At 37.9% G+C, this 16,638-nt stretch overlaps 1 protein-coding gene across 1 annotated transcript in view; it reads left to right on the top strand.

Annotated features, from left to right (window-relative positions):
• The window catches only part of LOC109990782 (potassium/sodium hyperpolarization-activated cyclic nucleotide-gated channel 1), an 81,202-nt gene extending 65,892 nt beyond the window's left edge, over positions 1–15,310 (top strand). Inside the window, exons 7-8 of the mRNA XM_020643002.2 lie at positions 1,242–1,406; positions 9,629–15,310. Of these exons, the coding sequence (XP_020498658.2) occupies positions 1,242–1,406; positions 9,629–10,761 (1,298 nt within the window). The 3' untranslated portion in view covers positions 10,762–15,310. The remainder of the gene's footprint in view (positions 1–1,241; positions 1,407–9,628) is intronic.
• The last annotated feature ends 1,328 nt before the right edge of the window (positions 15,311–16,638 follow it).

Here is a 16,638-nt window from a genome sequence, read left to right as displayed (position 1 = left end):
ACTTTCTGCCTTGTGTAACTGATTCATGAAGCAGGAATCAGGCGTTGTTACGATGAGGTGCTACATTTAACCTACTGTAATTCAATTCAGTTCAAACTACTTTATTAATTCCTCTAAGGGTAATTGGTTTGGTTCAGCCTGACTGATATATCAGATGGCAGATATTATCAGGCTGATAAAGTCCTCGATACAACAATACAATCTCAGATATTTTAGTGAGCACTGTAGGAATACATCCCAAACGTCCCGTACCAAAATTTTGCAAATCAACTCATACAATTTAGACAGTGTTCAGGAGTGTGCTTGCAATCAAAGTAAAACATTAGAAATTACTTATTATGTTGCCATGGTATTTAAAAAGGTATTAATAAAATTTGATTTTGACTATCACATCTAAGTTTTAAATTCTGGTGATCTTTCCAGCTCGAAGTTCACCAGATCAGCAAACGTATCTGTGAATTTCTCTACATCTAGTAACCGTCGTATATATTATCTACTTTTCCATAATCATTTAAATGCTGATCGGATAATGTTGGTACTTGAAGCAGTATAAGCAATGAGCTCTTCTTAAAGACAAATTTCTGACATATTGAACTTCCTCTTGAGTAAGTGAGCAGAATTAGGCTTTGCATGTTGGGTTTTAGAGTGGGGTCCTTTCAGATGTTTTAAAACCCTGTTGAGTTATTACAACATTGGAATTTGAGAGGGAAGATGACACCCTAAGTGACACTAACAACCTAAGATGAGGTTGTACGTTCATGATCATTTGTTGTAGAGTTATTAGACGACCACTGGGCCAAGTCTTGTATGTTTTGCTTACATCTCTTCACAGTATATCACAGTGACTGTGCAGAATACAGGAATGCAATGTAACCATTCCCATGGTTGGTTGTACATTACATTCGAGAACTGTTGCATTGATGCAGCAATGCCTGACAGGCTTTTCTTCTAAAGCTGACTACTGTATGATATTATGGGTCCATTAGGCCTCAGCTGGATAATGAATTATCTTGGTGTAATTCAAATGACAGCAGCTCTGATGGGCTGCTCATTTTATTTACATTCCCGTTAGCTTCTGCTCCTGTACTTTTTGTTCTCAGGGTTCATCTATATGGTAATCTGTGTTGTGATTACCGGGATAATTTCCTGATCGTCCCTGTGCACTCTCCTCTTCTGTTACTGTTTTGTTTCACCTGTCAAAATGATTTTTCCTTTGTCCCTCTCTTTTTCCTGCAATACAGAGATCTGTCTGCTCACCAAGGGCAGACGGACAGCGAGTGTGCGTGCAGACACCTACTGCAGACTCTTCTCCCTCTCTGTCGACCATTTCAATGAGGTGCTCGAAGAGTACCCCATGATGCGACGTGCTTTCGAAACAGTCGCTATTGATCGATTGGACCGCATTGGTAAGACCTGCCTACATCTAATTCTTGTCCTGTCCTTCTTGGTTGAATCTCTTGCTTGTCATCGTGCCTTGTTGTCTTGTCTTTATCAGTATTTGTTTGCCTTCTTTCATCATAAAAGCATTGTGTCTGCCATCTTGTGCTGCATGACCTGTATGCTATTTTGTTTTTTGTTTTTTTTTTGTTTTTTTTTTTACTTCCGTCTCTTTGTCCTAAATAACAAAAAAAAAAAGAAAAACTGTTGTAACCAGCTTTAATCCTTCTAAAGAACCAAAGTAGTGTTTTGTGGTTGGATTAACTGGAAGGCAGTGCATGTCGCTGTCCGGGAGGGAGTCAGTTCGCCCCCTTGTTGGTTTGGTGTTGACCCCCCTGCTGGATGTCAGCGAGTGGATGGAAGCTAACCTCACGTGCATGTGTGTCCGGCCCTCTTTCCACTCATCTGCACTCCTGGGTATGAGCAGCACCCCGCCCCGTATCAGAGATCTCCAAATCAACCAGGCCCTGTCAAAAGAAAACAAAGAGAAGGGCCAGGTCACATCAGGGAGTTGTTTCAGGCAACAACAGTCCCTCATACATCAGGTCTGGCCCAGTTTGCCAAAAGACAGCTCTCATTAAGCTATAAACCCTCCCCATCAACAATGCTTTCTTATATCCAATGTCTGAAAGAGCAACATTTATAAATGTTGGCCATGACAGGTTATAGCTGAGATCAAACAGGACATCTCAGTTCTTACACATAGGGTTGTTACCATTTAAAAAAGGGGCACATGTATGTAACACAAACAGGGCAATAATTGGTTAAATTGACCCGTATGTTGCATATTCTCCCAACCCTTCTGTAATAGTCTGCTCAAGTACACTAATTGGAACTGACAAATTCATAAATAAAACATGAAGAGGATACTAAGTTGATGTGAAAGTGTTGTCTAAAAGGATCATTTTTGAGTGACAGGCGTAGATTGTACGTCTTTGTCTTAGCTTATGTTTTGCTGCATTAGTTTTTTGTATCTTTTTGAATTAATGTTCTCCCTTAATAACCTTTTATGTTTGAATAATTGAGAACATGTCATATAGAGAGACATTTAGGCACACTATGTTACACCTACATTCCTTAGACATTTTAGTGTGTAAATGTATAATGATTTTTATTATTACCATGTGTTTATCTATCAGATACTACGTTAATGAACATATTCTAAGATCCTGTATCACAGTCTGTCTCATCCCTGTTTATTACTGGCTAAGAAGTGTGTTGTAGTTCAATATTCTTTTCCTTGTTGCACACCTGATGTCTGCCTTCAATGAGGTCTTGTAGCAGAAAGTAATGATACGTGGTAACTCTATTGTTGGTGTGCCATACATATTTTGGTTAAACGTTACCAAGTTTGTGACAACCATTGAAAAACTCTCATAGTTGTTAAACTTATGGATAGCTCGCTCAGAATAAGGTGGCTAAATAGACAATAAGCGATCAAAAAGAAAAACTTCAACAGTGTGTTGCTGTATGATATGCCAGAGAAATGCTATGATTAACCACTGCAGAATTAAACTTATGGACAGATCACTCAGTGAAATTTTGTTCTAAACTTTAAACATGAAACAAATCAGTCACTGTAAAGGCTGTAAACACGAGGCATTGACCAAATTTACAACGCTGCTACAGTTAACGCCTCTATTGTCATCTCTAGTACGTAAAGTAAAGTAACCAGAAAGTCATCAATGTCTTTATGAGCTGTTGTCTTACAGCAGCCAATGGGCATTCAAATATACGTTTTTCTTTAAAAATAAAATGGCCCAATGTCCCTCCAGATTTTTTATTATTTTTGGTCTAATGTTTTCAATTTCAATAATTAGGAGGCAGTGAAATTATACTGATTTGTCAGATTCTGTTTATTTATTAGAATAACAACCTGAAACACCACAGTTCAACATTATAACAGCGGTTGAGTTTCCCACCCTAAGGGTGATATCAGGGCCACTATGTGAATATTATACAAGACCTGTTAAGATACATCAAAACATTTTTGTAACATGTTCAAGTGAATTAATCAGCAGGCAGTGTGCTATAATATATCAGCATGAGTATTCATAACATCTGCAAAATATTTTTTTTAATTGCAGGTGGATGCTCAACACATAAATGAATGTTACAATAGTAATTCCATTGATTGCTTTAAGAAGTGGATTAGTTAAATAACCACTTTACATATGAGTTATGGTTATTGTTGCCTTTTATGGCATAAAACAGTCAAACTGTCTCAGTGCATAGCTTCTGGCTTTACCACTAAAGCTGCCTCCTAGTCATCAAAACCTGCTAATAAAACGCTACAGATGATAATGTTTGGGGATTTGTTTCCCTAATTTATCTGCCAGAAAACTTTATGGCCTGAAAACAAAATTAAAGTCGACTTTGCATAAAGACAGTGTGCCAAGGTTTTCTCACATCAGTGGTTTAGCTTGCCGTCTGTATCTACTTTCTCTAACTGTTGTTGTTATTGTTTTTCTTTGTCATGGCTTTGTATTTGTGTATTATTTTGCCCCACACAGGCACGTATACATTTTATATATATATATATATATATATTATATTTTACAACAATTGCACTATTTCAGTGTTAGCGACAAGTACCAAACAACAAATTCAGAGCCAAACCATTAAGAGCTAAATCAGAAACTTTTAACAGATGTGTGTCACTGTTGAGACAACCTTTTCTCCTCAGTATTGCATTCATATGTAACTAGGTTTTTCGAAGGGAACCCTAATGACTGCAGGTTGATCGGACTATATTTAAATATCTGACAAAACAAAGCACATATCCCACCAAAATTCATATAACCCATGTCAGCAGTTGTTACTAAGCTGCTATATGTTCACTAGGGCTGGGAATCTTTGGGTGTCTTACGATTAGATTCAATTTTGATTTTGACTCTTGGGGTCACGATTTGATTGAGAATCTATTTTGGATTCAAAACAAAAACGAACGAAAGTCTATTTTTGAATGAGTACATACTTCAGGATCGACTCCAGTCATCTGTGAGATTTCTTGCTGCTCCATTTGGCATTCTACTGAGTCAAAGAGCTAGTGTTAGCGCTTAGCAGGGAGTGACTGATTAGCCCAAAATAAAAATAAAAATTTGGAAGTAATGAATCTATTCAAAATCACAGAAGAGAAGAATCTCAATTTTTACACAAACCAAGTTTTTCCCACCTCTAATGTTCACTATCAAGTTTTTATTCCAACAATATGTGCTCATGAATGATTAATGTAAGGCAAATTAAACTGCTGGGCAGAGTTGAAGGAAAGACTGTGGTCATTAGGGGTAAGGGATCGCATCAACTGACCCACAGTTACGACAATATTACAATGCAGTAAATGGCGATAATTATTACATTAAGACAGACAAGATGATCAAAATGTCTGATTAATTGAAAAATCCAAAATGCCCCTGAAAAGTGCAGGATCAATGTATTTGTTCACTGCAATTTGGTTTGAGTTTCACCTGTTAGCACGTTTCATCCTTTAACTTCTTTTCACCTCTGTCTGGTGTTATCTAGCCGTCAACTTCTTCTTTGACCAATTCACTTTGGCTACCTATGTATTGGATCCAAACCTCCACTTGCATGTCACTTTGTATCAATGCTTTTCTATATAAATGTCTAACTTCTTCTCACATTTAAACTAATAATGAAGTAGTTACATATGAATGTAATTAACAGGAGACAAGGTTGTGTGTTTTGGCATAAACTCAAAAAATGAATCTTCATTTTGCCCTGAAGTGATGCGTATGGACCTTTGCCATACCGTATATGCCCCCAACAGTCCAAATCTACATTTGCCCTTTTACTTAGCTACCAGCTGAGTTAGGTTTTCATGATAGCTAAATAATAAAGCAGCCCAAATCTGACCGACACTTCAGAGAGTGACATAGATTCGATCCATCCTTTCAGACTTACCATGAAGGGGGTTTTGTCTCATACGAGGGAAGATACTTTGTCATGATCCGTGCTGGTTGTATCGTTTCTATATATGAACTGCATTTGGTTACATGCTTGTCTTGCTCAAAAAAAGGAAAGAAAAATACAAGTAACCATGCTTTGAAACCAATAACCTGTTGCACATTTGACATTATCTTTTATCTATCTAAAAATTATTTGACCAGGAGTCCGTCTTGAGACGAGCACATCTCGTTTTCAAGAGTGTCCTGGCCGACGAGTAGGCATCAGGTAAACACTTTATTCCAATTCCAATATTCGAACAGGGACAAATTGACCTATAGAGGTTTGCTAAATGGATCCGGTCTCAGATTCATCCTCCCAAGAGTTTGACCTCTTGCTGAAGGTTACATTAACTGTTTAATTCCTGCATCAGTGACACATAACTCAAGTCACCCACACCAGTCCTGCAGATATTTTGACTGACACATTCAAAATGTCAACAACTAAGACAATCAAAGAAACAAAGATTTCCCATTCAGTGTCACATGCCATGTTTATTTTGTAACACAATAATCAACTGGATTATGAACACATGCTCAGCTTTTTTTGTGACATTATTATTATGGAATCTTTGAATATATTTGTTCAAAGTGTGTTCACAAATGAACCCATGTCTGCAGATTAGTAAAGACTTTACTAATGCAATGCCACACACAGTTTCTGTTACATGCCGAAATCCCATTTCATTTTTTATTCATGTTTTCACCAGTAGAAAAAAGTGTTTTGTTTCTGATTGTCTGACTTTAAATAGGAACTCTGTCTTTGTTTAAATAGTCAAGGAGAAACTTCAAACTTCACTGAAGATAATATTAAATAACAGCCAATCTCATAGTTTGTCTGAAGCAGCTACAGTAATGTTATGTTAGAATGCATGTGGAGGGAAAACTTTAATTTAATCCATAAGGACGTCTTTTCTCTGACCCAATAAGTCAAGTTATCCACTGAAGAACTGAACTGAAGAAAATTTCCCTGCAGTGACTCGTAAAAGAAAAGAAACCTTTAAGATAAAAGTTGAACTTTTTTATCAAATAGCAATGAATAGTTTCTCTGTTAAGCCTTGATTGCATCCCAAAATGTTTGTATTATGTAGCGTTCATTAATTCTGATGTTTGTTTACATTATAACGTGTGTGTTTTGCTTGTTTTTTTTGTGTTTGTTCAGTTCGTAATGTGGCTTTTACGCAGTTTAAAAAAAAAGTTTTAGGGCTCAGATATGGGTACAACTGAATGTTTGTTTAGACCTTGAATACTGGACTCCATCAAAAGTTTGTTTAACAGAACTAAATGTTTTAATGTCAAATTGTAAATTTAACCCATATCCGATCCATTTCTCTTCAGTGAATATGTTTAATTTTGTATCAAAAAAATATTTTATTTATGATTGGTGGTTACATGTTTTTGTTGTTGTTGTTTATCATTTTCTTTTAAAGCGGTATTTCTTTATAATCTTTATGATTTTCTAAAGTTAGAATTTCCTCCAAAGTGTGTAGGTCAGTCAAACTGCACTTTGCAGAAACAGAATATTTTTGTACAGAAATAATCAGTTTAATCTTAAAGTGTCTGTGTCCTTCCTTATTTGTGACTCCGTCTGTAGACATCTACTCTGTAAATTGTATTTTACAGAGAAGATTGAAGTAAAATACGATTTAACCATCAGAGCAGGCCAATGTATCCATGAGGAAAAAGGTGTAATCTAAAGCTCAGATGATATGTGACTGTAGGTGTGTATATATATTTCACAGGGGGAAATTTACTGTTGTGTAGAAGAAGTACGACTTAAATGTTTTCAGCCTGGTTGGCACTTTCTTTAGCTGCCTCTAACAAGCATTCTTTGTGAGGCTGAAAATGGAATGCATAAAGTTGACATAAGCGTTATTTGAAGTTTTAAGAAGATATACAGTAAATCTATTTCGTAACACAACAGACTCGAAGACACTCACACTATTGTTTCTGTGTTGCTAAAGCTATGGTTAAGCATAGACACTGCAGCTCTAGAACAATTAAGTTGGGTGTTTTTATCAAGAAACTTTAAGTTTATTAAACCTTTGCCGCCCAATTTAACTTACAGTTTACAAATACAGCAGCTTGTTCAGAGGACCACTTTCAATTATGACCATCTAGCTACCCCACTACTGTTTGGAACATACAATCAATGCTGGCTTATTCTGGAAGTTGACTTTTTGAATGAAGTTCTATAATGTACTTAAGTAATTTGTGTTTATTTTACTGTTTAACAATGTGTTATATAATTAGGTTTAGTTATTTGCATGCGAAAATGATGCAAAGTGGGTACCATCGTCATATTTTGGAGCATATGGCGTCTAATCAAGAGGCCATTTTTGATGATGAGGTATGACAACATGTTGACTTTGACATAACCTTCGCTGATAAACGAAACAAAAACTGTGAAAGAAAAATGTAGAGAAGCAACGTGAGCAGCAACAGTGAGAAAGAAGGCACACTGTTTTGCTTTCAGTCCGATTAGACGTTTGTTTGCACACAATGCAGCGGCACGCGGTGGTAATTGTCCTTTTGAGATGCTGAAAGTGATGCCTGTTGCCATGGATTCCCGAACAGTATCCCAGTCTCTAACTCCCAGCCGACATTCAGCTCCTCACAGGTTCTTTCTGGAAAGATAATAAACATGTCTTTTGCCTTCCAATCTACAGAGTTTAACCCCGTCACCTTTAAAAATGCAATGAGCGCAGCCTTGTAAGTTTACAGTAGTCTGTGTAATGGGTGCTTGTTTAGTTTTTAACTCCCTGACCCTGTAGCTATTGTGTAAGTCAAAATGGACCACGTCAGAATGGAGAACTTGATTCTGAGAAAGTGCTACCAAACACAACATCAATCCGTGTTCAGCTGTTACAGCTGTGAGAGTCCTGTCTCACAGCTCAGCGCCCGGCTCACTGGCAGCCTTGAGAGGAGAGAAATCCGTCCAACAAATGCTGCTCGACTGTAAACTCTGTGCAGAAATCTTCTGCCCTCAAGGACGGGGCTTAATGATTGATTGACTGAGGCTAAAGCCTTCAGCACACTAAAAGTCAACTCTGTCTTCTTTACTGACAAATAACGCCTCACAGCCTGTCGATACACAAGGTCAACAGTAATTACGGGAAACACATCCTCTAAATATATTTGGACTCAGTCATTCAGATTAAACATGTTTAACAGATCTTTAATATTATTACAGTCAAACAAGGAAGTTCTGTCTACTTAAGACCAGCATCAAGACGTCTTTCATGCTTTTAGAACCACTTAGCATTTTACCACAGTTTGCTCCCAAACTCCCAAAGCCACATAAGTGTTTGGCCATCTGTCAGGCTTTTATTTTCACAGCCCATGACTTGTGGCAAGCTAAGGAAGATTATCAGACCTGTGGGCTCCAAATTCCCTTTGCAGTGCAAAAATACACCACTTTTAAAACTAATTTGTTTACTGTATTTAAGAAAAATTACATCTGTTAGTATTTACGTTCGCTGCCTTTTTTCCCATAGAAAATCAACATTGAATTCAGTGCACTTGTCCATGATAAGGTTTAATGCATTCTGTGGTAAGATGAGTAAAATGTAGTTTTCCATACAGGTTTATAAAATAATTATAAACATTACCCTATAAAGGTGTGTTTAGAATAGATCTTTATGGCTTCCTATGCTTGTTTTTATTATAAATAAAATAATAAAAGGGTCACTCTTTAAGTCCTTGTGATGTTTTTACAGAGTTGTTGTGATTCAAATACAGTAGAATGGGTCTTAAAATTTACACTAGAGATTAGAAAAGTCCAGTAGCGTGATGTGTGGGTGTCAGTATTCTTCTGTGTTTCATTGTCCACATAAGCACCTTCACAGTCTACGCTCTCATGTCACACCTTCAGTAATCTGTCTCCTTATGTGTCCTTCACTCCTCTCAAACTGTATACTTCCCATAGTCATTACCACTCAATGTCCTTCACACTCTGTATTCAATATGACAATATGACTTAGTGGATGTTAAAAGATGCAGCTTGTACGGGTTGAAAGAAATGGAGGGAATTCATACAATTAAGTGGGAACATGAAGATCTCCTATTGAAGATACATAAAATGCAAATAAAGCTAATGTTTTCCTATAAAACATACAAGCTGCATCATCATCTCTACAGTTGTGATTCCTGCTATTTTCCTGTGGTGTAGAGAAACCAAAGTTTGCCACTTCTTTATGTGCTCACCTCTCCTGACTGAACCCCAACAGGGAAGAAGAACTCCTTGCTGCTGCAGAAGTTCCAGAAGGATCTGAACGCTGGCGTGTTCAACACGCAGGAGAACGAGATATTGAAGCAGATTATTCGTCAGGACAGGGAGATGGTGATGATGGTGGACCGCAAGCAGTCGGTCACCGGGATGAACTCAACTCCAATGTCAGGAAATTCCATCATTAACTCACCAGCCCAGCCGCCCTTCCCAACCGCCTTCGGCACTAACCAGCTCCAGCAGTCCTCAGTGCCCATGACCTTCAGCGCTTCAGCTATCGCTAACGCTTCTGCTGCCCGTATGCTGCCGGCCGCTGCCGCTGCTGCTGCTGCAGTGCAAGGGGTCTACCCTGCACCCAGTCTTTCCCATGGCAGCCTCAATTCTTCCTCCATCAACCCACAGACCCCGCTCCAGCAGCAGGGAGCCATCATGTCGCCCTGCTCCTTCACTGCTGCAATGTGTAGTCCACCAGTGCAGACCCCTTTGGCTAACCGAAGCTTCCAGTATAGCTCACGCACGGGCTCCCAGCTGTCGCTCATCCAGCAGCCCATCCAGCAGCCCATTGCCCAACCTTCTCTATCCACACAGCCGCAGCTTCCCCAGCAACCTGCGTTGTCATCTACAGCCACAGGGTCAGCAACACAGCAACCACAGCAGGCGTCGCCTCAGCAGCAGCAGCAGCAACAGCAGGTCCCATCACCTCAGCGTGGTGACCTCCACAAGAGCACACAGGCTCTCCAGTCAGGCAGCTTGAGCAGAGATGTCAGACACTTATCAGCCTCCCAACCATCACTGCCACATGACACATCTCTGGGGCCCCGAGCACACCCTGCCTCAGGAGACTCTCTGGTCTCCATTGTGCCCCCCACGGCGGTAGCGATCCCAGGTATGAGTCTGCAGAGTGGCATCCGCACCACAGTCCCCCAGCGGGTCAATCTATTCCGCCAGATGTCGTCGGGAGCACTGCCCCCGGTGCGCTCAGCCGCTGCTGCAGCGGCGGCGGCGGCAGCAGCAGCAGTATCATCAACATCATCCTCAACCCAGCACAGGGAATCCCCTGGATCTAGGAGAGATTCTGTCCTGAGCAGTACGGAGACTGAGCAAGACAAGATGCGTTTTGCATCTAATTTATGATCCCATTTTTTTCCCTGGTTCATTTTTTAAACCTATATATCTTTCAATTCATTTTTAAAAATGGAGATACAAACAAAAGAGATAAAAATGAGGAACTTCTGCGTTTTTGTTTCTCTCCAATCTTCTTCTAAAATAACCTCATAGAAATCCTGTACATACAAGCCCTTGTATTATATTTTAGACACATTGTCTCCCTCAACTTAAGAATGTATATTATACAGATACATCTCTCTTTTCTTTGCGCTATATATAAATATATATACACACATTTATTCATAAGTGTGTGGATATATATGCTGCTGTATGTATGGGAGTGTGCATGTGAGAGTGTCTGGGTGCGTGCATGTGACTGTGTGTAAAATCCAACTAGAATATTTGGCAATGGCAATTTAAAAGCTGTAGTATAAAACACGAGTCTTCCTTTCAGAGAAATATAAAGAATTATATACAATGTATGAGGATTTTTATTTTATTTTTGCTTTTTTTTTTAACTGGAATGCATTGTGGATTCTGACAATGACTTTTCCTTTTTTTTACCAATAAGGAAGAGAAAAATTATCTTGTCTATTAAGCAGCTTTAGGCACCACTGTGGAATAATAAATGCAAGCGACTCAAAATGATTAAATAATCTCCAAAAGCACACGCACATAAAATGAATCTCCTGAATCCTCATCTCAGAACTCAACACAGATACTGTAACTAAGTGTTATTTTGCTCTTGGCAACGAAAATACAGTCTGCTGAGCCACTCTGCCCCCACAGCGGCTCACATACAAACCATGACAGTGTTATGGGTCCAAAGGGAATAGATAATAGAAATGCTGCTTACTTTTTGTTTGTTTTTTTGAACAGAGTGTCATGTGGAGACCGATATGGATGGATGCTATTGTTTTCTATTTCTGATTTCAGATGGCTGAGATGTTATGTAATGTTGCTTAAATTTCTGTGTATATTTATAATATTTATAAACTAAAGATTATCACCATTATGCAATAGACTGTGACATAAAGATTACCTATATGTGTGCTGTAAATAGTTTTGTAGATCTAGTATTTACAGATACTGTGTGGTGCATTCTATCATAACAATGTCTTACTTCTATCAGGAACCTGGATATCATCTATACGCGACAAAGGTTAAGCAACAAAATACATATGTTTCATAAGAGATGGACAAACCTTAATGCAATAGCTAGCTGTACGTGATGCTGAGAAATGCCTGATTGGAAGACTTTTAAAGGATCTCTCTCTCTCTATACTTCTCCTTGTCCTGGTATAAATTTTAATTTCACATCACGTTAACATACAATATTTACCTACAATACAAACTTTTTTTTTTTCAAATCATCCTACAGAAATGTGTCTTTCTCCTCATTTCCAAAAATCTAAACAAATTGTTGTCGTAGTTGTCATGCATTGTTCAAGGACAGAAATTAACCTTTTTTTTTCAACCATTACACCTTTTACTTTAGATCTACAGTTTAGATTTTGGGTGTGCTTCATGAATACATTGTACTGTACGCTGTCCTATCACAATCACTGTAGCTAAAGATCCTGGCACAACATTTTTCCAACACAAATGTTGGAGGTTAAAGACGTCGGGTATACGGACATTTACACCCTGAGGTGTCAGAAAAAGAAATGCTGGTTTGCATTAAGGTTTCTGTCTCATGTAAATCCATTATGTGGGCTTAGGTACTCTAAACTGACCTAGACTCGAGTTGGGAAAAGGGGGGGAAAGGTCAAGCCTGAATATTATGACTCTATCACAAGAGGAAGCTATCTTACAATAATTAATGATGATGACTCAGCTGAAATGAGCCATCTGTTGTGGCTTGAAGGAAAAATCCAAGCACATACAGTAGAATGTCTATGGCCTCCCTGCGGATTAAAAACGTCTGTCAGTAATGCAGAATTGTTCCTATAGAGTCATAGTTGTCATGGCACCAAGTATACTGTCAGTTCAAAGTGTCTAAGCCCTTTGAGCTACAGTTTTTAAAAGATAAGTCTTTGCTACAGATTGTGTCGATAGTGTACCAATGCAGTCAACCCACCAATGTCATGAAAGCATGCACTGTCACAAATACTTAAAAAGATACTATCTCAAAAATGTTGACGTTAAATGTAATGTTAGATTCTGTTTTGTTCATTGTCTGTCTGCCTAGACGTTACCTGTGTGTGAACAGAAGCATTGACTCTTCACATGGACATTTCTTAAGTATTTGTGCCTAAACTATAGCCATGTTCCATCCTTTGTTATGAGTGTGAGCTTGGTGCGTACAGGGGACACTTCTGCACACAACTGCGCGTTCATTCTTACTATACTCTATGTGTTCTATGTCTCAGTGTTTTAGACAGGAAAGGAGTAAGCAATGATGATGGCCAAATGTCTCACTTTATCCAATTGGTATATTTACTTACAATGTGAACTCCTAGAGGCAGGTTTTTTTCTAACACAGCCAGTCAAGCTATATAGAATATTTAATGAGTTGGTGTACAGTTAAAAAAACAAAAGTGCAATCTTTAGACTTGCAGTCATATCACGCTCAATGAGACATTGTACAAATTCGGAGCACCTTTATACCTTTCTTTGTAGCTATAGCGACTGATGTTTGGGTTGAATATTGATGTGTGGAAGGAAACTGGCCAAAGCAACATTCTAAGTCATTGTCTTTGTTTTAAATTGCACTTTCTGATTTACTAATAAAAAGGGTGTGGATTCTTGCACCTAGCTTAGATGTTGAATGAGTATGTAAGGCAGAGATTGACCATATTCCCAAAGGGGCAGTTTTCCTCTGGTGTCATGCTCAGGGTGGGAAGCTCAAATGTTGTAATAATGCCATAAATTCTGTTGTATTCCAGGTTATAATACAAGTTTCCAGGTCATCTAAAGTTAGGGCAAATGGAAATGTTTATTTCAACACTTCTTGATGGATGAGCAACTGAAAAGACCATTTAAAAATACTACCATAGTTCAAGAAACAACATGATTTATAACTTAGCTACAGTCCGACAATAATGAAAGTCAGCATTCAGTCACTATCTTAAATAGCTTGGTGGTGGTGGTGGTGGTACACAATTAAATAGAAATGACATTTATTCAAGCTCACATAATGTTTGCTAGGAATAGGCCTAATGTCACATTAGCGAGGAAGTTGATGAATGGTAATGTAAGCTGTATCTCATGGGTTAGTAATATTTTATTTTAATAAAGGCCTCACAGCCAAAAAAGGATAGCAGGACACAATTATGTGTAAAAGTTTGACTAAAGTAGTGTTGTCACAATACCAGAATTATTACTTCTACAAAATAAGCTGATAGGAAAAATCAATCAAAAAAAATAGAAGTCCTAGGTCATCCAATATTGGGCTAATATATCTTATTCAATTTCCATAAATTGCACACAAACTCCATCACACCATCTAAATTGCATAAGTATTTTGCCAGGACGCTGATAGCCTAACGGTTAGATTACACCCTATGTACAGAGGCTACAGCCCTTCAAGCACACGGACCAGGTTCAATTTTGATGCCATATTCATCTTTGGCACTTCTTGTGTTTAATCCCTTGGTAGCTAACATTTGTTATTTGCTAGTAAGTACATGAATGCTAACATTGTCTGTTGTTGCAGAGTAGCAAACAGGTTAACACGTGCTGTTTTACTTGAAATATGACCTAATGTCTTAATTAAACCTGGTATACAGTAGAGCAGCATTATACAAGTATTTTAGCTTCCCATGTTGAGTGTGATGAAGGAGAAAATGGATATATTGTGGGTATGGGGAACATCCCTGAGAGTTTGTGCTGCCCTGATCCTGTATGAGGTTCTTAATGAGGGTGGGAAGTGTTCTATTTACAACTGAGAGCGCTTAATTGTGAATATGCCATAGTGTATAGGAACTAGTACACAGTCGAGATGGATAGCAGCACTGTTAGTTTGTGCTGTTCTTGATACATGCCTTTGGAGGGAGAGCTTCCCAACTATGTGCTTTTTTCACTTTACCAATCACAAATAACATACCGGAATGGGCATTAATGGTGATGTAAAACACAAACTTACAAGCTTACATATTAGCAGTATAGCGACTCAACAAACCAGCACATATATTTGTATATTTCTTTTTTGTTTGTTTGTTTTGTTGGTTTGAGAATAAAAATAAAAAAAAGAGATGCAAAAAGAACTGAGGATAATGCCCAGAGGGGACAAACCAGATGTTCATTTGGTTTGCGTGATCACAGGTTTCATATGTTTACTGATGATATGCGTAGTGGAGAGAGGGGCAGAAGCCACAAGGAGCTGCTCAGTCCTCTTTAACCCCACTCACATGGTCATTGTTCAGCTCATTTATGTAATCCAAGGCTTAGACAAAACGAACTTTCAGTTGGTTACTTGGTACAGACGAAAGAAAGATACATGTAAACTTTCTTACAACAATATGCAGACAAACAGTGTTTGTCAAAAAATCTTTTTGATTTTTTTTTGTTTATTTTGTTTGTAAATAATAAACCTTTAAAATATAGAAAATAAACGACATATTGTCATCTTAAAGTGAGTTTGTGTGTTTCTATCATGAAAGTGTGTAGAGCTGACCTTGCTGACCGAGCTGAAATGATTTTGGAGATGAAGCTGTGATGAAAGAGAGCTGAGTGTGAAACATCCCTCCATGTGGTATCAAGGAATTTCATTCAATAAGTCAAAGTCATAAAAAAAAGTATCTCTTGTACTGTTAGTACAGCTAGTAAATGCAGGCTAGTCTGTTGCTTCTATAAAAGCTAAAATGTGTTTCAATAGAGCAACAGTATCCTGATGTATTTATATTTTTATGTGATAAAAGATGCTGCTTTTATATTGTTTGTATGCACCACCTAGCACCTACTTTCAATAAAAGTATGACTCTGGAACTACATTATGTGATAGACAATTAACTAATTGGCAACTTTTTGTGATGATAGAATGAAGGTTTTGTGTTTTTTCTAGGAAAAAAACAAGAAAGATAACCAGCTTCTAAAAGATTTCTCTTACTGAACGTTGTTTTGTCAAATGAAGTAAACCATAATTGTTCACATTGGAGTTTAATTATGCCAAAGCAAGACGGTTTAACTTGTCCACTTGGAGTCTTTGATATTTCAACACACGATTTCCTATTTTCTAATATTTACCAGGAAAAAAATATTGATAAACTTTACAAATAGAGAAAATCCTCTTCAGCTAAATCAATAATGCGTGCAGCCCCAATGATACATTGATCAGCAAATTTGAACATTTCCAATGAATCTGACAGGCATCAACCCCAAGTTCTTAACACTGCTGTGTTGCTCATTTTTTTTCCCTCCAGTACAAAGTAGAAGTTGAGCACAGCTCATATTGCAGAGGTGGTTTGCAATTACCTTTTGAAAGCCAGACTCACAGGGGTTACACGGAGGTGACACACGCTTCAGCTGATCTCCCGTTCTCAGAGACGCTGCCCTGAATTAGGCTTTAATGCCTCATTAAATGTGAGTAATTGTATCAAGGGGGAATTAATTTTTTAAGCAAGTGGTTGTGTGTTGTGACTGAAGATATTGAGTTTGTTATGTCCTTAATGGAGCTTTGTTACCCTAGATACAAAGACCACAGCCTTTACATTCATTTTACACAGAATATATTGATATTCATTCAGACTTCATGGATAAAAACTGTAAAAATAACATTGAAAATATTGAAAGTATTAAATAGTATACAGTACTGGTACTAGTAAATTAATTTCAACTAGAGCTCGACTGATTAATTAAATATTATCTGAAGATTTTTAGCATATCAATTATCGTATCGGCTAATTGTAACGCAGGTATCATGCCAAAATTACACAATATTTTTACCAGTCAAATAGCATTTCA

This window comes from Labrus bergylta, chromosome 17 (assembly GCF_963930695.1).
Source record: "Labrus bergylta chromosome 17, fLabBer1.1, whole genome shotgun sequence".
NCBI lineage: Eukaryota > Metazoa > Chordata > Actinopteri > Labriformes > Labridae > Labrus > Labrus bergylta.
Note: the sequence above shows the minus strand (reverse complement) of the source record. Positions and strands in the feature narration are given on the sequence as shown.